The sequence below is a fragment of the Danio aesculapii genome, chromosome 16, assembly GCF_903798145.1.
Source record: "Danio aesculapii chromosome 16, fDanAes4.1, whole genome shotgun sequence".
NCBI classification, from domain to species: domain Eukaryota; kingdom Metazoa; phylum Chordata; class Actinopteri; order Cypriniformes; family Danionidae; genus Danio; species Danio aesculapii.
In genome coordinates, this window is record NC_079450.1 from 44,589,156 (window position 1) to 44,614,599 (window position 25,444).

The window sequence follows — 25,444 nt, forward strand, 5'->3', positions numbered from 1 at the left end:
AGACACATGTCCAACATGTGTCTGGTAAACAGACTATGGGAGACTGTATGGAAAACGCCACAGCACCTAAGCCCTTCATGCTCCTGATGTGCAGTTTGCTAAGTGTAGCATGAGCGCACTGACATCACCAAACGTGCAACCTTTCAATGTCCCCTAGGCCCAAAAAATTACCATTACATAGGAATAATAAAGAATTTAGATCCGGGGTCGTAAATGTGCTTTTACCTAGCTAATATAGACTAGGGATTTTTAGAATTACGATTTAGAATTTATAGTACATTGGGAAGCATGCCAGTCCCTGAAGGGGGGATGATGCTGCAGAGACCACCTGCTATCCAAGAGGGGAGACTTGATGATAGTAGAGCATATGGACTAGCCCTAATGAGGGGGAGTGCTATGTATGATAAGCTGGTTAGTGGGTAGAGAAGACTGAAAGGGGGAACACACCATGGTAAATAATGCGTATGGCGTTGCCAAAACAGGGGACTGCACATAGCTGGCACTGAACCTCAGTATGTGGGTAGACCAAAATGGGCATACCAGACATCACGGAGAGCTTGTACGGCGCACAGCTTTTTAGTCGCAAGACAGAGGAGCAGATGGCGATTGAACTGAGACATGCTGTGGTTACGCACACCACCCAAACGGTTGATGTACACTCTCGCAGCCGTGCTGGCCATCCTAACCAATACGTGCTTTCTCCTCCCGCTTCGGTAGGGACCGGCGGAGAGCGAAAAACAATGACAACAGCTCCAGGCAATTGAAATGTCTTTGCTATCCGACTACCAGACTGAACGGCGACCTGTGACTGGAGTCAACTCCCCGCAGGGGGGCTCAGCGTGTTCAGTAGCCAGTGGAATGGGCTGTGACGGTGGAGCATTTTGGAGCCACGGGAAGAGTGCTCTCAGCGACCTGCTCCATTGCGCACCGCCCCTGTGCTGCACAGCCAGGAGGCCGTAGTGCAGGGCAGACGCGGCATGGCCCACAGCTATGTGGGCTCTGGCCGTGAGAGACACAGATAACCCACCCACCTTAAATGGGGGTCTCAGCTTACCCCTCCAGGTGGCGGCGTCCACGACCTGATGAGTAGCTTTGTACCCACTGGCCGCCTCGCCATCAAGGGAGGTGAAGGCAGAAGCACACTTGTACGGGTCGGAGAAAAAATACAATCTATGCCAGTGTGTGCTCGCTGTGCGCCCCTGGGAAGAAGGGGACGGGGGCTAGAAGATTACTCTTACATCAGCCCGCACGTCAAACCCTCTAGTTGGTCAGTAATTTCCAGCCGCACTACCGAAGCAGCCAAGAAGAACAGACATTATGTCTGATTCCAGAACCAAGCAAGCCCGGTCTGACATCTGAGCATAACAGCTCGCCCTCCGATGCCGCGATGGACTTAATTGATATGAACAATAATTAAAACTTTAATAAACACACTCAAATTAAATAAATAAATGAAAAACTGTAGCTGAATAAACAAACCAATATAGTGTATTCACATATACTGTGAAGCTACATCTTGATTACAAATATTAAATACACAAATCAACCAATCCCATATATAGAAACATTAATACTCTAGTCCTTCATCGTAAACAGTGTAGTATTTTTTAACCATACCTTAGTAAAGTTCTTGAATTGATCAGTCGTGGGGTTTCTATAGTTGCTGTTGTCGTAACAACAAATTTAAACAAGTTACTTGTTTTCTACAACTATGGTACAATACTCAAAATGTGTCTGTTGTAAAAATAACGTATACTACAAGGTATTATTATTTTTTTTATAGTTTATCAGTTCATTATAGGTAATACTTCAGTATGCTGCGTCAATAATTAACAAAGAGATACTATAAAATATACATTATATACTATAATATATGTAGTATAACAATTTACTATAATATGATTCAGAAACACCACTACTATTCATACATTTTCCTTCGGCTTAGTCTCTATTTCAGAGTTCACCACAATAGAATAAACTGCCAACTATTCCAGCATATGTTTTATGCAGCGGATACCCTTCCAGCCACAACCCAGTACTGGGAAACACCCATACACACTCATTCACATACTATGGACAATTTAGTTTATTCAATTCACCTATAGCGCATGTCTTTGGACTGTGGGGAAACTTGAGCACCCGGAGAAAACCCACACCAACATGCAGAGAACTGGCCCAGCTGAGACTTGAACTAGTGACCTTCCTGCTGTGAAGCAGCTGATTTGCATGTTTTCACTCAATTGAATGGGTGTATTAGTGATAAATATGTGCCAGTAGGGGCTTTTTGTGCCTACTGGTAGGCTCAGAAGGCTGTTATCATCTGTCCACATCATATCCACATAATCAGCTATAGATCAGCTGCGGGCGGAAGTTAATGAGAATTATTTATATTTATTAACTTTCCTTTTATTTGTATTTTATTAACGTCTTCACCTACCCCAACCCTAAACCCAATCATCACAGTAATGTAAAAACAGATCTGGATCTGGAATCTTCTCTATTAGTATACCTAATTAATCACAATAATTATTTACATTATTTATTAAATTTCCCATTAATTGTATTTTATTAAAGTCTACCTCTATGCCAACCCTAAACCAAACCGTTACACTACTGTAAAAACAGATCTGGATCTGGAGTCTTCTCTATTAGTATAGCTGATTAACCATAAGGATAAACGATAACAGCCTTCTGAGCCTAGGTGCAGAAGGCCCCTTCTTACCCATATCTATCAGCTGATAACCACTAATATTGCCCATTCAATCGAGTGATAACATTTTAAAGTGGGTGTGTGAGGTGACAGTGCGAACCCCTGAGCCATGGTGCCACCCACCACTACTATAAATTACCATAGTATTTTGCATGTGGGATGTGTTATAATTATACTAACAGCATCTAAGTATACAATATTAATGTACTGACAACATTTAAAATATTAATTATTTACATATCAGCAACTTTACAGATTTACATATCAATCAATGAATATTAATTGCGTGCTATTAATATTGAAAATATTGTATTGTATATAATGGCATATAAGTGGAATTATGTTTTCAAACTCAAATATTAAAGGTACAATACAGTTCACCCGAAATTAACAATTCTGTAACTCATCCTCCTCTTGTTCCAAACTTACTTGAGTTTCTTTATTCTATTGATCTCAAATGGAGATTCACTTAAAAATGCTCGAAAGAAGCAGCTACTGACTTCCACAGTATATTTTGTTACCACTATGGATATCAATAGCTGCTGGTTCCCTTTCAGGTCAGGAACTCTGACATTGTGTTGGAACAACATTATGGGGAATTGCCAGTTAGGAAAAAGGGCCAAAGAATGTCTATGAATTGGCAAGAAAAGCTCCTCACAGGTGCCGCCATTTATAATCAGCAGAGTTAAGCAGCACCTGGAGGAGATCTAGCCAGACTTCAATTTACAGCCAACTCGCACTAAAGAGAGATAGACACTGCTACCTTTGAAAAGTTCCAGTTTCTGTATCAAGTGGGGTGACAACCCATTCAGTTGTGGTTGAGCTAGGCACTTCTCCTGTTTCCATAAGTGTTTCTCTGGGTGCATATAACGAGCAGTTTTAAAAAAGTTGTTTCCCTAAGAGAGCAATATGGTTGGCCAATGCATATTTTTCAAGATGTCATACCAGTTGTGCGATTTAGTTTGCTGTGGTTCCCTGGCACTGGATGATGGGAATGATTGTAATGCCTCATGTCTGGGGGTCCAGCATGTGCAGGCAGTGCTCATGGACAACTCATGCCCTCACTGCAAGGACATGTCTGTTGTGCAGCTCGCTTCATCCGAGCTTCAAGCACAGGTGGCAGTTCTGGAATGATCGGAGTCTGACATGATGACACTAGCAACAAGATGTCCATCGCGGCATCAGAGGGTGAGCTGTGTATGTATGGCAACATAACAGGAACACCTGGAAATCATCACCAAGGCCCAATCGGTCACGGCTGACATTAATCAAGCCACCACATAAAAGAGAGGCTCAAGAGGTCAAGAAGATCTAAGAGGTGAGCCACAACTCGATTACACTGATGTTTACTTGTTTCTCCATTTTTCCCAGACGATACGTCCTGACCAATTGGCCCAAAGAGGAAGCACTGGACACCGCAACCTGGAGTGGAAAGAAAGGAGGACACTCAATGCACCTGAGCATTTATCACTTCACTTACCTGTTTGTTACACTTATTGTTAATAAATCCACCCTCCAGGGCTTCACTCACAGTTCTGCCTTTTTTCTGTGCTTTTTTCACCATCAGTTCTGTGCTTTTTTCACCAACTCTCAGTGGTGGAGAATGCAGGCAAAGATCCTGGTAAAGAGCACTGGCAAATGCAGATTCACCATTCACGCTGTTTGTTTAGCACGCCATTCTGATTTTTCATTTTCGGTATCTGTTCACATGCACGCCTCCTCAGGGAAAGATGGAGGCGATCATTAAACAACTCATGGAAGTCAGCATCCACCAGCAGCAGTTCTTAGAACACCTTACTGACCACCAGGGGAGGGCAGAACAAGGAATCGATGCACTTCGTCTTACCACCGCTCAAAATATACTGCTACCTGACCCAAGAGAACACGCAAGTATTATACTGCCAAAATTGACTGCATGTGATGACGTGGAAACCTACTTGCTAATGTTTGAAGTTACAGCAACCACCGAAGGCTGGGAGAAAGAGTCCGGTGTGAAAGCGATGGCTGTTGACTGGTGAGGCACAAAGGGTGTATTTTTCTCTACACACAGCATCAATAGACAATTATAAAGATGTAAAAAAAAAATTTAGGATCTGTATGATCCCATAATTGAGAATGTAAACCCTGCCAGCCCATGCAGGAGATTTGGTAAGGATCATCCAACATTGGCTGATGGATGAGTCACCAACTCCGAGTCAGGTGGCAGAGCGGGTGGTGATCGACCAGTTCCTGAGGGCTCTCCCATGTCACATGTGGCAGGTGGTCAGCATAAGAAAACCAATGACAGTGTTGGAGCTGGTGGATGCCATCAAGCTGGCAGATGCAGCTTACCCATGTGATACTGTGGACAGTGTGCGCCTCAGAGGCTGGTCGAGGAGCGACTTGCACCAAAGGAAACCCAGCAACCAGTAAACAGGCTGGCACAGCCATTCCACCGCGATGAGCCCAAACCCACAGGTTTATCCTCTCCTTCAGTCAGACAGTTGTGCCCCGAGGAGCCCCAGAGGTGAGATTCATGGCCAGAGGCACCGTGCACTACTAAACTCAGAAAGTGCAGTCACTCTGGTGCGTGACAGAATTCTAAGCCCCTGGGTAACTTCAAAATCATCACTCCCAATAACATGCGTTTACGGTGATACTCACTGTGCCTACTCACAAGGTGAACATCAGGATGGGAGCTGAGTCCTGGTCAGAGAAGGCAAGATTCTGAAAGACAGGTACTGGTAGTTCCTAAAACCGAAGACGGAGATGATTGGCTCACTCCCATTCGCTAGCAGGTCACTTAGAGGCTAAAAATGTCATTGAGTGGATTAAAGACTGGTTTCACTGGCCCAGACTGGAGGCTGAGGTGAAGAGGTTCTGCCAGGCGTGCCCAACCTGCCAGCTAACATCACCCAGGAAACCTCCCCCCAGTCCACTCATTCTGCTGCCAATCATCGGGGTGCTCTTTGAGTGCCTCAGGATGGACCTCATGGGCATGTTGCCAAATACTAGCCTGCAGACAAGGTGACAGTCCGGGTCCACAATGCAGCTTGTAAGTTTCTGGTGACATGGCAAGGCCCTTGCATCATGGAAAAAAGAGTTGGAACTGTAAACTATGGAGTAAAACAATAAGGAAGAAGATAAACAGTCCAGACTTACCATGTGAACCTCCTAAAGAGGTGAGTAGGGAACCAGGACCAGTTGGCCGCCCTTGCACTTAACGAACCTGTAATGGTGGACCCCGACCCAGAAGTGTTCGCCATCCAGAAGCTGGAGCTGAGACACCTGGTTAGTTCCAGAATATGTTCTCTGAGACCCCTGGCCATACCAACCTCCTCCCACATGACATCCAACCACCCCCTGGAGTCATCACCAGGCAATGGCCCTATCGTGTACAGAGGCCAGCAGGCTACAAAGAAGGAAATTCAGAAGATGCTCAAGCTAGGGGTGATTGAACCATCCCGGAGTCCTGGTCCTGAAGCTGGATGGTACCCTCCGGTTCTGCAATGATTTCCTGGGAAGGACCCAGTACATCACCACACTAGACCTCACAAAAGGTTACTGGCAAGTCTCCCTCTCTGGAACAGCAAAACCCAAGACTGATTTCTCTTCCCCCAATAGGCACTGGCAGTACTAGACCGTTCAGCTTGGGCTCCATGGGGCTCCAGCCACCTTCCAGAGACTCATGGACATCATGCTGAGGCCCCATCAAATGTATAGCACAGCCTACCCTAATAATGTGGTAATTCACTCTGAGGCATGAGAGGAACATGTGGAGAGACTCCGGAAGGTGCTGTCCTAACTCTGCTGAGCTGGACTAACCACCAACCCCCAAAATGTCATCTAGCCATGTTGGAAACAAAGTACTTAGGTTTCTGGCTTGGAAGCGATCTCGTCCAACTGCCCAAAACAAGATGACAGCCTACCAAACAGCACCCAGACCAAATATAAAGACCCAGGTATAAGCTTTCTTGGGGTTGGCGGGATATTACTGTTGTTTCCTCCCCAGATTTTCCTCTATAGCTGCCCTTCTGACACACCTGACCAGGAAGGGACAACCAGAGAAAGTACGCTGGACAGAAGAAGGCAGAAGAGGTATTTAAGAGGATCAAGGTGGCCCTCTCTTCAGAGCCTCTTCTCCATCTCCTGGATTTAATTTACCCTTTCCTGCTGCAGACCAATGCATTCGACACTGGACTGGGGGCCATACTCTTCCAGATACAGGGAGACGAGGTGCATCTGGTCATTTACATCAGCCGAAAGCTGACCCAGGCTGAGAGAAACTATGCAGTGGTGGAAAAGGAGGCTCTCGCCATCAAACTGGCAGTCTTGGAGCTAAGGTATTATCTACTAGAAAGAAAATTCACTTTCTACACCGGCCAATAATCAAGTCAAGAGATGCTTAGAGACCCAAGAGGTGAACCACGACTCCATTACATTGACGCTTACTTGCTTTTTGTATTCCCCACATGATACGCAGTGACCACTTGGCCCAAAGAGGAAGCATTGGACACCACAACCTTGAGAGGAAAGAAAGGGCACCCAACACACAGAGCACTTATTACATCACTTATCTGTTTGTTACACTTCTTGTTAATAAATCCACCTTCTGCCTTGTCATGTGCTTCTTCAACAAATCACTATATGTATGCATATTTGTATGTATGTATACATATGACATCACATTGTGATCAGAATTTTAAATGCATTTGTTCATTTGCAGAGCCAAAAATAATTAATAAGGTGGTTTGATAAAATTGTTTACCCTTTGTAAACTCTCTTTATAGTTTTCACTTCCAAGTTCCAGCCACCTGTGCAATTATACAATATAAAATTAATAAATATCCACTTACCTTACACCACTGCACAATTAAGAGATTTGTATATGTCACGTATAACACAATACCATACTAATTATACATTTGTGGCACTTATGTTAACACAAACGTTACCAGATATTACCATACATAATAAATAATAACAATGTGTTTTATTTACGTACTTACCTTCTATAATATAGAGGCTGTGTGGCTACAGAACCTTCCTAAGCCAGTGATGCATGAACATCCTGTAGTCTCTACTGATCCCTGCTTACTAAGTAGCACCCACGCTGAGTGGTATGAACTGCTCGACTGGCTGGGGTGCACATTTGCTTTTAAAATGATGAAGTCACCCTCACTGCAGAATAGAAAATGACCCACTTTCCCACTGTGTAAATATTGGTAGGCCTTAAGCCTTGATACTTTAAAAAATTTTCATAGCTGCTCCATCAACTTCTTCTGAAAAGATGAAGCAAATAAAATATTCCCATAAAACACCTCAGGCTACTTTTTCATATCATCTACCCACATTAACGGTGACAATGGATGGGATGGGCAATATGAGATTATCTTAACATTGTAGGGTGGTTTCACCATACTCCCAGTTCAAAACATTTACTGCAATATCAATATATTCCATTTTACTAAAATTACAGCTAACTATACAATATTTAGTAATTTCTGAAAGGAGGATGACAAAATGTGGAAGAGTGAAGTCTTAAAAGTATAAGAACCATAGAAAAAAACAATATTAATTTTAAAACTGCATGATGTATTTTCTTGTGTTGTCTTTGACTAACATTTAAATTTGTTTGATGATCTGAAACCTTAAAGTTTGATAGACATGAAAAACAATGGAATCAGAACAGGGCAAACACCTTTTTTCACACCACTGTACATATGACATTGCCTTGTTAATTTTAAATACATTAGCTTGCTTGCCGAGCCACAAACTGTTTGTAACGAATGCATCCTTTTAAGAGCCCAGTGGGTAATATGCAGATAGCTTGATTTAATGCCAATGTGCTGTTCCAAGTGACACGCTTACTCCTGCAAAGTATGCATACTCTGACCTGATTGTAGTAAGTCCTTAAACTTTGCTTCCTTCTATTTCAGCTTGTCTAGACCATTTAACAAAAAGATGCAGCTGTGCTGTTCATACAGTGGTGCTGTCTTTAAAAAAAAATTCAAAAACACAAATGAGATCTTAAAATCTCAACTGCTTCTCGTACACAACATAGAGATTAACTGGTTAACAAATGCAGAAATATTTACCCTTAAATATTATTCGTTTATATTTTACATCAATGCTTTTTTAATGCAATACTGTCAGAAGTCCACTGAGATAAGAAAGAACAACATAAAAGATTTGTCTTCTATATTAAAAGTTTTTGAAATTATGTGTTTTTGTGAACTGTGGAGAAGCTGAAATACAGCCGTTTATTGAGCGTGAGGTGGAAATCCATGCCCTTTTCAGCATTAACCACAATCTTGACATTCTTAGATTTCAAAAGAAAAAAGACAAAACTTCAAGCCACTGCTTCAATACAGTATGAAAATTTAGGTATGAGTTGTTTACTGATATTGTAAACGGTATAACAAAAGCTTAAGGAAAAATGACTTTGTACATGTTGGATTCAAAAGTTATACTCATGAATGTGCAATTTCTGGAAAGCCATGGCCTCTTTCGAAACCATGGAAATTGAATTGCAAATAACTCCCCTTAATTAAATGCACTCACTCACTTACCTTTAGCTTATTTCCTTCTTGTTCTGGGGTTACAACAGGAGAATGTTCTGCCAATTACTCTGGCACTCTGTTTTATTGGCAGATGCTCTTCCTGCTGTAACCCAGTCCTGGGAGTGCACTAACTTATGCAATCCCCAGTGCTGGGAAACATTCACACACTCTCCTGTTCACACCATGTCACGTTTGGTGGGTGGGGAAAGGACGAGGATGACAAAATAAAACAAAGTGAAAACAAAAACAACCCAGAGGGGTGAAACATTAACAAAACAAATAAACAAACTTGACTGGGTTGGCAGGGAAGAGCAGGGCTGGACAGCACAAGGTGATAAACTACAACGAACTGGCACAGAACACATTCACATGAAACAACACTAAAGCATCCGGCAGATATAAACATGTACCATGTGCTAAACAGAACACCAACACAAACAGAATGCAAGACACGAGCACACTCACACATGCAACATGCATGTTCCATCCCAGCGCCACCCAAAACTGAAACCAACTAGACTGAGCTGCTGGGAATGAAACAGCACACTGCAGACAGAACAAACTTCAGGATGAGAGCGCGCATCTCGAGCATGCCCAGACCTCGCGTGCCTGCATCAAGCGGGAGCATGCATGGCCTGAACGCGGCCAAGGCGGACACAGACACGAACAGAAAAAGAATACTGGACCTGAGAAAACTCAAGCTGAGCACAACATACAAGACAGGACAGGACTAGTGTCTGGACTCTGCCACTAAAACAAGAACTGACAAGACAGAAGTTGCAGAATCCTGACACACCCACACCCAGTATGCTGTCCATAATTAAATACTACACACATTCACTTTCATAACAGTACAGTATCATATTGTGACATCATGAGAGTCATGATCTTTCTTAAATAGTTAATTTGATGAGTTCAGAATCTTATTTTTAGTAATCTGATTATAGCATTTCAACAATAGACAGGTAGACTCCCAAGCTCTCATCTTTTAAGTCTTAAAAGGGTATGATGCAACAAGGTTTGCACGTTTGGTTTTGAAGATTCTTTTGTGCAGATCCTCTGAATATCTGTCAGTTAGAAAGGATTCATCAGTGTACAGCTGTGTTGCTCCTTTGTAACTAGATTTAAACATGCTCATAAAATGCTAACATTTTAGTATGGAGACATTTGTTTTTACTTTTAGTTCAATTCTTATTATCTTGCATTTTGGCTTTTATTAATATTATTTCTTTGACATGCATGACCATATTCTTTTTCCCATTAAAAATTAAAAATAAATGTAAATATATAATATAAAATATTGAAAATGATCCCTTCACTAAAAAAAAAAAAAAATCTCAAACATAAATAAATAATATTATTTGACAATGTATTACTGTTGTTTACTGAATGTGTTTCATTTTAGTTGAATTTATTTAATGCTATTACTGAAGTCAGTTGTGTGTGTCTTGATTCTCTTTCATGCAGTGATTTTGCTTGTTTGTTTACAGCAGGTGTTCAGCAGTGTCTGAATTCCCTCATTTGTGTTCGCTGGCTTTGCCAAGTGGACTGTATTAGAGAACTAGTGTACAGAATAATGAGTGAGGACACAGAGTGTGACTTCAAACAGACAGTTTCAAGTCTGAGTCTGTTCATTCATTTTTCTGCCATTGGCTACTTTCTCAAAGACAATAAGATTACATAGTTTTTACAGAATATTAACATTTTCTTTGTTTTCCCAAACACATTTTGTGAAATTACAGAAAATAACTATTTAGCAAAATTTATAATTAAAACAGCAGTAAAAAAAAAAACACAGAAATAGGACAATTTAACAATGTTTTTTAGTGTATCCCATACCTTTACTTATATGCGACAACCACTAATTTACTATTTGTAAGAAGTAGATTTAAAGTTTGAGACAAAAATCCCAAATGGCACACTTCATTTATACACATGGTCGTTAAGTATAAGAGCCGGTAGGTGTCTCAACTGTCATTTACACTCCAATGTTTATACCCTTGATGCAGCCTTTGGCAAGGTCCACAATTCTGCAAGCTTCACACAGCTAACAACCCTACAGTTTGTGTGATATAAACTTTGTAAAGGGGTTGTCAAATGTATCGACTTCAAAAACAATTAATACTGAATTATAAAAATGTCATAATTTTTGTCAATTGTCAATTTCCCTCTGACATTTAAGCACTGTTAAGCACATTCTTAAACAGCTGATTGGCCATTGTGTTCACATGGTCAACAGATATGACTGTGAAGGTTATCGCTTCACCAGTCTTGAAAACCAAGTCTATCAGCTAATCTGTTTAAGAGCAGAATTATGAGAGATCAACTGACAGATCAGCTGATAGACATGGCTCCAGGGTCCGTGTTCTCACATGACGAAGAGCAATGAATCAATAACCATTCCTCTTCCTATGTAAAGCCTAGTCTGTTCCAAAATATGATTTCAGTGCACCCTCGTGGACTAGCATCAAAGGTTGTTCTTTTGATTTTCCTATCAAATCTTTCTGAGACATCATTGAATTTTGGTTACATATAATTATTATAATTTTTTTTAATAAAAGTATATACCCTTTCCTCTCCAAAATTCAAAAACAATAGTTTATTTTTTCAATCAATCAGTCAATCAATCAATCAATCAATCAATCAATCAATCCATCGATTTGATGTTCGGTGCAATTTTGCTAATGTAAGTCATAAGTCAAAACACATTTTACTGAAACTACCATATATGGGACATACCGTTTTGCGTTCTGTCATTGTGGATAACACTTTCTTACAATAAATTTTTCGATGCCAACAGCTGATGCCTTTTGAAGATTTTATGGTTAAAAGAGTGGCAGCCAAAATGAGTTTCAGACTCTTTGCACAGTTGCCTAAATCAAATGCATGTCCAAAAGCTATTTAAAGCATATCAAAATTTAGTACCTAAGTACTTCACTCTGCTGCTAATAATGCAATAACCATAATTTCCTTCCTGCTAAACCTAAAAAATCATTCTTCAGCAGGTTTTTGAGGCGGGATTGAAATATTGACGGATAAAGGTGCTATCATATAAGTCAATTAGTAATTTTTAGACCAGAAATTAATTCCTTTAAAATATTATTTGTTTAAAAAAATTTATATGAATATTTAATGTGATTATGTTTTTATATTTTTTAAATTGTTTAACCAGGAATGTCCCATTGAGATAGAATATCTCTTCTACCAGGGAGTCCTGGTTGAGACAGGCAGCATAGGACAGTTACAAAAAAATAATAATAATAAATTAAAAAAAATGTATAATAATAATAAATACATGTCACAACACATAAACACACAAAATAGTATAATCCATAGTCAATTGTTAAAACAGGTGCACTGTTCTAAATTGACAGTCTTTAAAATATTTTAAAATATAGCGATAGATGTTACAGATTTCATATGTAGTATATCTTGAAGCTCATTCCATGCATATGGAGCATACTTAGAGAATGCAGATCGACCTAACTCTGTGTGAAAAAATGGCATCTTAAGTGAGAGTACATCTGCTGATCAGGTATTGTAAGCATTTGAACAGTACTCCAACAAATTTGATATATACTGTGGTATAGCTTAAAAAAAAAAACTTAAACATGTTGTTTTCTCCTGAACTGTAATGAGGTCAATTGTGTAATTTTATATAAATCACACTGATGTGTGTGTGCACTTGAATCAGTGACAAATCTTAAGGCACTATGATAAACAATATCCTTTTTTTTTTTTTTAATTCAGAGGTACGTGCATATAAAGTATATCACCATAATCCAGTACTGATAGAAATGTACTCTCAACTAAACGTTTTTGAGCTGCGAAGGAGAAACATTTTTTTAACGAAAATATAAACCTAATGTTGCTTTGAGTTTTTTTTAAAAGGCTATCGGTATGACAACAGTAAGTCAACTTATCATCAAGCCAGATACCTAAATATTTATAAGATGCAACTTAGTTTGTCATGGTATTTGGTCAAGCATTTGCTTTAATTAAACCATGCACTAGTACCGGCATGACCTCTAAAATATATAAAATTCAAGATGAGAATGCTTTAAAGAATCATCGAAGCCAGAGCTGCATCCACTACTTTTGCAAATGTATGCTAGTTCTAAAGGAAAACCCCAGTGTTGGGTACATGGAAGTATGCATATTTAAGATTTAGCATGACAAACCAATCTTCTGGTATGATCTGAAACAAAACACAGGCTCTGATAAACTTGAACAAAAAAAAAAAAAAAAAATGAACTGAAATTATGTAATTTTGAAAAAAAAAATAAACGATTATTTGACAGTTTTTTTTGGGAAATTTCATTTTGAGGAATTTCATTTTGGCTCCCAAACAACAACAAGCTACTATTGGCCCATTGCAATTACATAATCAGTTGGTGTGTTAATAATGTGATTATGTCATAGTATTTGGTGAAGTTTTAATTAAACCATGCACTAGTGTCGGCATGAACTCCAAAATTTTATCATATTAATATAAATCATATATATCATATAAATTCTATGAAGCAGTATATACATAAATAACCACAAATAAAGGTACAGTATGTAAGATTGACACCCAGTGGTTGAACTAGGTATTACACCTCAAATTCAAAACACTTTTTCACTTGGACCCTCCTCAGATGACGCAGGTCGCTAGACTGACAACACCAGCAAGAGCGAGCATGCCTATCATGTGTACACTGTGTCCTAACTACATGCTACGACATGCTATAAAATAAATATTTTCCATGTTAATGGGAGTTTTATGTCCTAATAATCAAAAGTTTATATTTTAGAAATGATTTCTATTTTGGCTGCATCCACATTGATGCAACCTTCATGACTAAAATAAAATACACTGTAGGCAACCTGGGGTGGTGAAATATAATTGGGTAAACTGACAGTGGGCGGGTTATAGAGACCAAAACAAAAACATACATTCCAACATTGAATGCACATTTTCAAATGAGAATAACTGACTTTATCATTGTTTTCCAGATGTATGTTCACTCAGTATGTTTTTTAAATATCTGCAAACATATTGTGGTCTTTTTATGCTCTAGAAGAGTCAAAACTTTCATACAGCACCTTTAGCTGACAAGATATGATGGTCTACCATTATTTTGAATATAAAATATAGATACGTATATAAAATCTCTAAGATAATATACATGTCAGATGCTCTTCAACTGACTCGATTAGGTCCAAAGGTGCCTCAGATAAGCTTGCCAGAATGACAGCTTGAACATATGGCTTGCATGCAGGACTCTAATATTATGAACTAAATGTGTAACTAAAGGGTTTCTCCCTAAAGTCTTACCTCACCAATCTTTCAGAATGGAGTAAATAAACCCTGCAGAAAACTAGTCCAACAACCTTGACTGTGGGGGGTGGAGGATAGTGCAGCTAGCAGCAAATAGACACCCTCCTGAAACTCTCTCTAGAACTCCTGGGAGCAGAGCAGTCTGGGGAAATGCATACAGACATAGCCCTGCAATGTCTGCTACATGAAATCCAGCTCCTGGGTTTGTGAGGGAGAACTTGTTTTTATGTGAAGCAAACAGAGCAACCTCTGTCTGTCTTAATTCTGCATGGACCAACCATCACTCTGTTAACGGCTGACAGAACTGATACAATATGCCTTGGTGACAGACATGCCTGCATCAAAATTAAATCCCACACCTAATATTTTTTTCCTCTGAGCCAGAGAAAGCACGATTTTCTTGGTGTTCCACCTCAACCCCAATATCTTCATAAAAGCGAGCATGACATTTTGATGAAGAACCTCAAACTATTCTGTCTGAGCCACAATCAGCCGATCTGTCTAAAAAATTCAAGATGAGAACGCTTCAAAGAATCATTGGAGCCAGAGCTGCATCCACTACTTTTGCAAACTTACAGTTTGACAGAGCTAGTTCTAAAGGAAGAACTCAATGTTGGGTACATGGAAGTATGCATAATTGAGAACCAGTAGCAGAACCAGTCTTCTGACATAATCTGAAACACAACAAAGTCCCTGGTATACTTTAACCAAAATCAAAAACATGAACTGAAATAATATAATTTTTTACCTTCAATTTCTGCAAGGATCAGGAATCAAACCACATTACACATGGGTTACACCTGAGCTGGTACAGATGTATCTGCATATGTATGCCATTTGGTGCATGTCAATGGCAAATAGAAAACAAAGATGTGGTGGTGATTCTTATAAAGGAGGCTGTTTGCCTGTATAAGAAACAATTTGTTTTGGTCTTTTGATCTGACTGCAAAAGCATGGTCGTTGACTTTTTTTGGAACATAATTCATTCCACTGATATTTATATAGTCTTCTTGTTTATTGTATAAACAATTTAACAACAAGAAGAAATAGCAATTTTTCAACAAAAATGTGTGAAGGGGTCAAAATTTATGCCTGACCCATGCCTTTCTTACGTTGCACTGTCGTCCTATTTACACACCATTATGACATTCATAAAACAAACCATCATTCGTGTGGTGTAGTATGACACATTTACAATCCCACCTACTGCAGAATGGGGGTGTTGAAATGTTTGAATAGACTTCCAAGGACGCGAGGACATAAGTCGGGTACTTCTTCAAATGGAATGTCAGCATACTTTATAACGTCACTCACCCCACCAAGGATTAATTGGTTTCACTGTACATTAACAATAAAATGATTTAATTATATAAAGCACAGCCTTATTAATTTATAATATACATTTTTTTTTTAATTATATGGGGTGACGCAGTGGCGCAGTAGGTAGTGCTGTCCCCTCACAGCAAGAAGGTCGCTGGTTCGAGCCTCGGCTGGGTCAGCTGGCGTGTCTGTGTGGAGTTTGCATGTTCTCCCTGCGTTCGCGTGGGTTTCTCTGGGTGCTCTGGTTTCCCCCACAGTCCAAAGACATGTGGTAAAGTTTGATTGGGTAGGCTAAATTGTCCGTAGTGTATGTGTGTGTGAATAAGTGTGTATGTGTTTCCCAGTGATGGGTTGCAGCTGGAAGGGCATGTGCTGCATAAAACACATGCTGGATAAGTTGGTGGCTCATTCCGCTGTGGAGAACCCAGATTTATAAAGGGACTAAGCCGAAAAGAAAATGAATGAAAATTATATGTTTGATTTAAGAAAATGTAAACATAAATCACCATTAATGTGAAGTGAAATCATTTATTGTAATCAAAGACTGTCTTTGATTATTAGATTTAATAAACTACAATGGCTATACAAGTATAAAGTACAAGATGTAACAAAAGGAAATAAAGATTATGTTAAGCAATTAGGTAAACAAAGACAAACATCGTACAACATGGTAATGTTAGCATAATTAAATTATAAAACGTAACAAAATAACACTGACAACAAAAATCTCCTGAGAACAAATAATAGCTATAAACGACCAAAAACTGTCCATTAGATATACACAAGATGGAGTAAATATCATGTTTTAACTGCAATGGACAGATGCAATCTAGCGGTAGATTCGAGATGGACTGGCCGATTAAAGCTGCTCTCGGCTGGGGAGGTGGTGACGAAGCTCCCCCTGACAGGCTGGGGGTCAAAGTCCGCACATCGCCAAAGACATGATTTGTGAATAAACTGCTAATTCAAACTACATTCTCTCCTGAAAAACTCTTACAACCTTATTTTGTGACACAGCAATGGAGTATTTTTAAAATTGTTCAGGTTTTCTCCTCTGCCATTAGCTTTCGCTGGTTGGGCTGCAATGCATTCTGGGATACCTGTGTTTCACAAGTTCGCACAAGTCACCTTTTGATGCACCCTCGACAAAAGGGGTGGAGCAAGTACACATCAAGGGAATTTTATCTGTATTTGGCAAGATGTGAACTGTGAATTGGAACAGTACTTAGGCGTTTCACGAGGGCACAAGAGTGCAAGTACAAACAATATTGAGAAATAACCTTTTACAATCTCACCTACTGCAGAACGGGGGTGTTGAAATGTTTGAAAACAGTATATCATCACTCAGCCTTTTCGAACTTCTTTTTGCCCTCAAATAAACATTTTTTTGAAGTATACCGGGACCTTAAGTATGAGTGTAAGCATTTTAAACTTTTACATTTGGAAAATGCAATTTAATGGACAAATGCATAACAAGATACAAAGAGGCCAGATGAGTCTTCTGTCTATTTTCAACACAACCTCATGGCAATTCATAACTTTTTCATTTAGGGGCTAATTCGTATGAATTCATACGATCTAATTCATACAATGTTGTACGATTTGCTCATCCCCCAATGATGGTTGGGTTTATGGGATGGGGTTAGGTGCCTTTTTAAAATTGTACAGTTCCGTACCACTGAACTTGTACGAATTCGTACGAATTAGCCACTAAACTGACAAAACTTAAAATACTTACGTTTTCTTGTTAGATCAGGCTCCTATTTTAGATATAGGTGCTGTGTGCAGATTGAAATGGTTAATTGTAATTCACAATTCACAATAATGTCATGACACATTGAGATGTACAAAATTCAATAATGAATTAAAAAGTAATGTATTGGGCACTTGTTATTGTAGTTTTGCAACACTTTAAATAAATAACATACTTTTTTTTACAGTAGTATTCACATTAAATATTAAGTTTAATGTATATCTTAAACATTAATGTAGTCAAATTAAATATAAAGCCAAATCTATTTGACACTGCCAGGCCATTTAGTGATAAACTATTAAAGAGCAGCGGCTCTACTCTGAGCTCCTCTCAGGTGACAGAGCTCCTCACCCTAACGATAAGGGTGCGCACTGCCACCCTGCAAAGGGAAATAATTTCGGCCGTTTGTATCTGAGATCTCAAAAAACACATATCACAATTTAAAATCACATATCACACATTTAAATGCCATTTGAATGAAACTTATACTCCCTTGAAGCTAGAGTCATGATTGAAAGTTTAGTTATAAGAGAAACTTACAAATTGTGCAGAGCAATCAGACACAAGAACTGGAATTGAGAAACACTGATTTAAGTGATATTTCAGATATTTTACAAGGATAATATTAATAATAATAATAATAATAATAATAATAAAATGTTTTAACACTTTCAAAAATAATTTTCTAAATAAATTCATGTTTAAATGCAACACTAACTTAGTGTTTTGCCCGGCTGTAATTTTAGTATATGTATTAAAATCTAAAATTATATAATCTGCATAACAATTTTTGAGATGTACATTTTAAAATTATATAAACTATAGACCTTATGGGCTCTTGCAAGTCCACGAGGGTTCTGGAGTCGAATTTTGGAACATACTTGATTGTTATACTGAAAATGGGATGAGGTATGGTTATCGATTCACTGCTGCAACAAGTGTAAACACAGATATACACTGGAGCTGCATCTGTCTTTAAGACCATAATACTTGTCATAATATTGTTCTAGCCTTTTCTTTTATTACTGCATGCACTCATGCTGGAATGAACCTCAAAATCTGATGGTACATTGTACAAAATCTGATATAGGACTGTCCTTGACTAAAACTTCCTTGACTAAAAATTGATCTGATAGTAGTTGTTCATATTAAGCGATTAGTTGACTAATCAAAGATGTATTAATAAACTATTTAAATCATAATAATGAGCCATTAATTGCCTAAATAGCCTATTAAATGCCCACATAATGTTTGTTAAATCACCCCAGCAGAATTAATGATTGTGAAAGTCCAAGGGAAAACCCATATGCATTAATATTTTGATAATATATTGATGAACTAATGCTATCTTTGTTTTTGGCTTAAGAGATGAAGATGGTGACATTGAATTGGTCATTTTGTCTTGAGTGTGCATATGGCAGAAGCATACAATGTTTGCTTTTATTCGTTTACATTTTATTCATTAAAAAGGCTTAATGTTGTTATTGTGAGTGCAATATTGTGAGTCTTTAAAGATTTTAAAGATGTACGACTATTAGGGTCCCTGTAGGATCAAAAATGGAGTAACCTACTTTAAGATCAAGTGATTGCAGTGACATCTCCATCTGTCAAGCAGTGAACACAGCTGTACTGTTCAGCTTCCACACTCCACAAACACTTTAAGTTAATAGATTGAGTGGCCATATAAATTTGCTATTTCAGATTGATGTTATTTAGTGATTGATGTACTGTTACCCCATTGACCTTCCCTTATTGATCTGTCCATTTTGGACAGAGTTTTCGCTTCACCATAAGCTAATAACTAAACTAATAAAATTTTCATTGAACAAGCATCTTCTCATCCAAATTATTTGTGTTTGTAATTATTTTGGTTGTTTATGAAGACAAAAATTTGTACTGTGTAATGACATAGGTATGAGAGGTATTTAGTTTTATGAGGAAGGTTGAGGAGGTTTATGAGAACATGTGTCCTTATAATTCAGAATTGTTAAAATCATAATTTTCCATAGGTTCCATGTTGTTTGGTTTAGGGGTGGGGGGAAAGCCATACAATACATGGTTTGTATGTTCTGTAAATGAAAATAGGTGCTATATACAGTGTATCCGGAAAGTATTCATAGCGTTTCACTTTTTTCACTTTTTTTTATGTTATAGCCTTATTCCAAAATGGATTAAATTCATATATTTTCTCTCAATTCTACACACAATACACCATAATGACAATGTAAAAATGTTTAATGTCTACAGAATTGTCTGTAGACCTCCAAGACAGGATTGCCTCGAGGCACAAGGCTGGGGAAGGTTACAGAAAAATTTCTGCTGCTCTGAAAGTTCCAATGAGCAAAGTAGCCTCCATCATCCATAAGTGGAAGATGTTTGGAACCACCAGGACTCTTCCTAGAGCTGGCCGGCCATCTAAGCTGAGTGATCGGGGGAGAAGAGCCTTAGTCAGGGAGGTGATCAATAACCCGATGGTCACTCTGTCTGAGCTCCTTACAGAATGACAACCATCTGTGCAGCAATCCACCAATCAGGCCTGTAGGGTAGAGTGGCCAGATGGAAGCCACTTCCCTAGAATTTGCCAAAAGGCATTTAAAGGACTCTCAGACCATAAGAAACAAAATTCAAAAGACTAAAATGGTACTCTTGGAGTGAATGCCAGGCGTAATGTTTGGAGACAACCAGGCACCGCTCATCACCAGGCTAATACCATTCCTACAGTGAAGCATGGTGGTGGCAGCATCATGCTGTGGGGATGTTTTTCAGCAGCAGGAACTAAAAGACTAGTCAGGATAGAGCGAAAGATGAATGCAGCAATGTACAGAGACATCCTGAATGAAAACCTGATTCAGAGTGCTCTTGACCTCAGACTGGGGTGACGGTTCATCTTCAAGTACACCGCCAAAATATTAATGGAGCGGCTTCACAACAACTCGGTGAATGGCCTTGAGTGGCCTAGCCAGAGCCCAGCTTAAATCCTATTGAACATCTCTGGAGAGATCTGAAAATGGCTGTACACTGCCGCTTCCTATCCAACCTGATGGAGCTTAAGTGGTACTGCAAAGAGGAATGAGCAAAAATTTCCAAAGACTGGTTTGCCAAGCTTGTGGCATCATATATAAAAAGACTTGAGGCTGTAATTGCAGCCAAAGGTGCATCAACAAAGTATTGAGCCAAAGCTGTGAATACTTATGTGCATGTGATTTTTCAGGTTTTTTATTTTTAATAAATTTGCAACAATTTCCAAAAATCTTTTTTTCACATTGTCATAACGGGGTATTGTGTGTAGAATTTTAAGGAAATAAATTAATTTAATCCATTTTGGAATAAGGCATAAAAAATGTGGAAAAAGTGAAGTGCCATGAATATTTTCCAGATGCACTGTAAACAAACATAACATAGAAGTATTTCTGCCTGGTGTATTAAGACAGGAAGAATGTGTCCTACGGGTGATTTGTCAAGCCCACTCATCTGCATGGACACACTCACACATCCTACTGTTATGTTATGCATTGTGTATATGCTTTACTTAAAAAGATAGATCTTAAATCTAGTTTTGAACTGAGACAGAAAACTAGATCATCATCCCATATGCCATAAACTGTAATGCTCACTTTGATTCATGTTTTTATTTCCTTAGATTCTGGCAAATATCATCATTTTCATATGTGGGAACGTGGCAGGAGCATACCATAAACACCTGATGGAGCTGGCTCTGAAGCAGACATATCAAGACACCTGCAACTGTATAAAATCCCCCATCAAATTAGAGTTTGAAAAGCGTCAACAGGTTCAGTATCAATTCACTTTATTTTTTACTGTTTGCTTGTCAGGAACAGGTTACCCAAAAATGAAAATATAGTCAATAAAAGGAAGTTATTTATATATGGGTTTATACAATTTAGATTGTGTCAAAACCACTTTACAAGTATGAACAGCTAAATAATAAAAGTCATATAAAAATGTATTATGGAATATATTTAATAAAAAGGCTGTGCTATCATCATTCTCAGTACAAAACAAACATCTGGACTGGATAAGGAATGGATCCAATGATTATGTAAACCTAATTGTAAGGGAGCGACAGACAGACTAACGTGAACACAAATGCCATTCTTCTTATGGTTTCATTATGGAAAGTGTTCCTGGTTCTACTTGCCCTAATTAAGGCAGCCTAACAATTCCTTAAGGGATTGCAATTTTAAATTAGCAGTTACAGTATGTTTATGGGTATACTAGAGCAAAGAGATGTGTCTTTAGTCTAGATTTAAACTGACAGATTGTGTTTGCCTCTCAAACTGCTCTAGGGTCACTGTTCCAGTGTCTGTAGTGTTAGCAATAGGCCATGTTCTTTGGAGTATTATCAATTTAATTTGTAATACAACAGGAGCCTGCTCAAATACTGGGAAGTTAAACAATTTAGATCTTTTTCAGTAATGTAAAAATGTATTCATTCTTTCATTCATTTTCCTTCGGCTTAGTCTCTATTTCAGAGGTCGCCACAGCGGAATGAACTGGCAACTATTCCAGCGTATTTTTACACTGCAAATACCCTTCCAGGCACAACCCAGTACTGGGAAACGCTCATACACACTTATTTACACTACGGCTAATGTAGTTTATTCAATTTACCTGTACCACCTGTCTTTGGACTGTGGGGGAAACCGGAGCACCCGGAGGAAGCCCACACCAACACGGGAAGAACATGCATGCTCCACACAGAAATGTCAGCTGGTCCAGCCAGGACACAAACCAGCGAACCTTCTTGCTGTGAGGTGACAGTGCTAACCACTGAGCCACCGTGCCGCCCGGTTAAAAAATGTATATAATTTTTAAAGAAGAGCAGTGTTGAAATAACTGGACTAATATGATCATATTTCTTAATTCTGATAAGCAATTTAACTGCTGCATTTTGAACGTGCTAAAGCTTGTATAATAGGCACATAGGGCAACCATCTAGCAACATTTGTACAACAATATAGCCTTGAATCATAAATTTGCTAGCTTTTCTGCATTAGACATTGACTACATTGTGCTCAAAAATGTGATTATTTCCAATAATCAGAGTAGGGACTTAATCGCATTGTGATGTTTACATCAGAGCAAAGCTCTTCAATGCCATTTACATGTTATATTCATATTATTTCCTAAGAATTGTGCATATTTTTGTTTTCATTACTCACATTGGCTGTACCACCACACAGCACAAATGATGAATTCAGAAAGATCAGGTGTGTTACTGGCAGCTGTTTAAATTTATTTACGTCAAATTCAAAAAAAAAATTAAAAATAAAAATAAATAAATAAATAAATAAATAAATTGTATGATTGTATTCGGATTTTGGAATGATCAGAATAGCAAAAATTCTATCAAGGCGTTGAAATGCCTGTATATTTTAATTAAAATTGGTGAATGCCACCTATGTTAATGCAATTATGCTTGCTGCGATTGTTAACTTAAAAATCGCAGTATATAGATTGAAGTATTGTATTTACACAAGGTAAAATGTAATTGCAATATTGCCCAAATCCCATCATAGTTGAATAAAGTTGGTCCATGTAAACACACTTATTGAGAGCATACTGTATGTTAAAATTTTGTAATAATTTTATAATAAAAAATATTGAAAAAAAAAAAATCAGATAATTGCAATGTGGTCTTCAGATGATGGCTATGAAAGTTTTTTGTTACAAAACTAATTGCATTTCTTCATTATAAAATAGAACACTTAACAACAACTTAAGTAGTATGTTGGTAACCAGACAATTAATTGCAATCTTGGGCTTCTATGATATATTTACTGGTGAGTAAAAGATAAAAAAAATATTTTTTTAAACATTACTTTTCGTAGATCATTTCATACATGCAAGACAACAGAAACATCAACAAAGGAGACATCCAAAACATGCAGTGTTGGTCCTCCGTGAATGTGGTTGAGAAACACTGATATAAACGTCATGCCCCATGTGATTTTTCAGTAATTTGATCAGATTTTACTTAGATGTAACAATACACAATTATAGATGGTACTGCCATATTTATAGCTAAGTGTAAAGAGTTTTTGGATCAGTAAGATTTATGTACATATTGTACACATTTAAGTACCCAAATTGAATGTGTTCCACAATAATGACATTTTTTTGTAATTTGATTTGCCCGTTCTGTTAATTACATTGCTGAATTCTGGGGTCACAGTGGCTCTGATGAAAAATGCTCCTGCAAACAGGCTCTTGCAGGGACATGCTTTTTTTTTTTTTTTTTGCAGGCACAGTAGGCTATAGCCAACCCACATCAAATTTAAACAGTCCCACTGCTGGCTTTTCCAGGGGAAGTTCACTAGCTGTGGGCTTACTTCAGGCTCTATGTGAGCAGCACACACTAGCAGACCCACATTAATCCTATCATGGCCTTTCGGGGCAGGAACAGCTTTTTACATAATTTTTTTCCAAATTTGTATTTATTTTGGGCCCATGTAATTTGTGTGTATGCAGCCCATTTTCTTTTGCCATGCACTCTGTGTCCCATTCAACGAAAGGAGCACTACCACTGTCTGCTGACTTTTTGAGAGACCCTAGGGGATAAATGAGCTTTGACAATGAATTTTTAGGGCACAAAACATATTTCCACAAGGTTAAAATGATAATATGGTGTTTTTATTTTTGTATTCATTTCTAAAAAAAAATATTTCTATAAATAATTGTTGTTCTCTCACAGAGTGTGAAATTCGCAGCATTAACCTGAGTTAAAGTTTCTTTTTTTTTTTATAAATATCCATTGATTTGAAATCCCTTTAATGATTTACTGTCAATTAATTCTGTCAAGAATCATTAGTTATTTAGTGACTGCAACCAGGGGAAGTTACTCAGTGCTTAGCACTGTTGTCATTGCAAGAGTTTGCCAGTTTGAGCCCCCGAAGGGAAGGGATCCCTTTCTGTGTGGAGTCTGTGTGTTCTCACTTTGTCAGTATGGGTTTACTCCAGGTACTTTGGTTTCTTCCAAATACATAGAGGTTAGGTGAATTGAAAACTTGAAATTGTTTCTCTCCTGATTTTTTTGTGTATAAAAATTGTGTACCACTCTTTTACACCATTACAATGATTTGTGTATAGCATGGTTTAAATTGGTTTACATTTACTTAAGTCATTTTAACATTTCAGTGTGTCAAGTATATGCTTTAAGAAAAGTATGGAGGAAGACCAGTCACTTGACAAGAAGCAGGAAACAAAATACAGAGAGCAGCATTGCCAATATAAGAGGGCTACTAACAGTGGCATACATTCTGACATCACACAATGGAAATTACAGTACATACAAGCAAATGACTCCAGTTTTGCAGATTACATGACTATACAGACCCTGGCATTTTTGAACACCTTCACTCTGTTTGTTTCACAAGTATTTTCAGAAAGTTTTAGACATGACTTTTTCAGGTGGACAGGGCCTAAAGCTGTGACTGAAGTCAGTAGTAGTTTTGTTTTTATTGTTAACAGTCGGAGTTTCATTAATGCTCAATCAGCAATCTAACTCTGCTCCAGTGTTATGTTAGCTCTCTTTGTGAGAATGGGACCAAATACTCTTTGAGAAGTGATTTTTACTCCAGGATTTCGGAGTAACATGGTCTTAACCTTGACCAATATCCTTGATTTATTGACTTATTAGCACAGTATTGTCAATTTTTTTTTATCTACTTATTCCCCATAATTTATCTACTTACAAGGCATTTGCCCAGTAGCAACTACAGTATTTGCCGCTTAGACTTTTGACAAAGTATACAAACAACTAAATGATTATAATA

At 38.2% G+C, this 25,444-nt stretch overlaps 1 protein-coding gene across 1 annotated transcript in view; it reads left to right on the top strand.

The window, feature by feature from the left end:
- Positions 1 to 25,444, top strand: part of adcy2a (adenylate cyclase 2a) — a 184,493-nt gene that overhangs the window by 91,302 nt on the left and 67,747 nt on the right. The window contains exon 4 of the mRNA XM_056474969.1: positions 21,289 to 21,438. Within this exon, the coding sequence (XP_056330944.1) occupies positions 21,289 to 21,438 (150 nt within the window). The remainder of the gene's footprint in view (positions 1 to 21,288; positions 21,439 to 25,444) is intronic.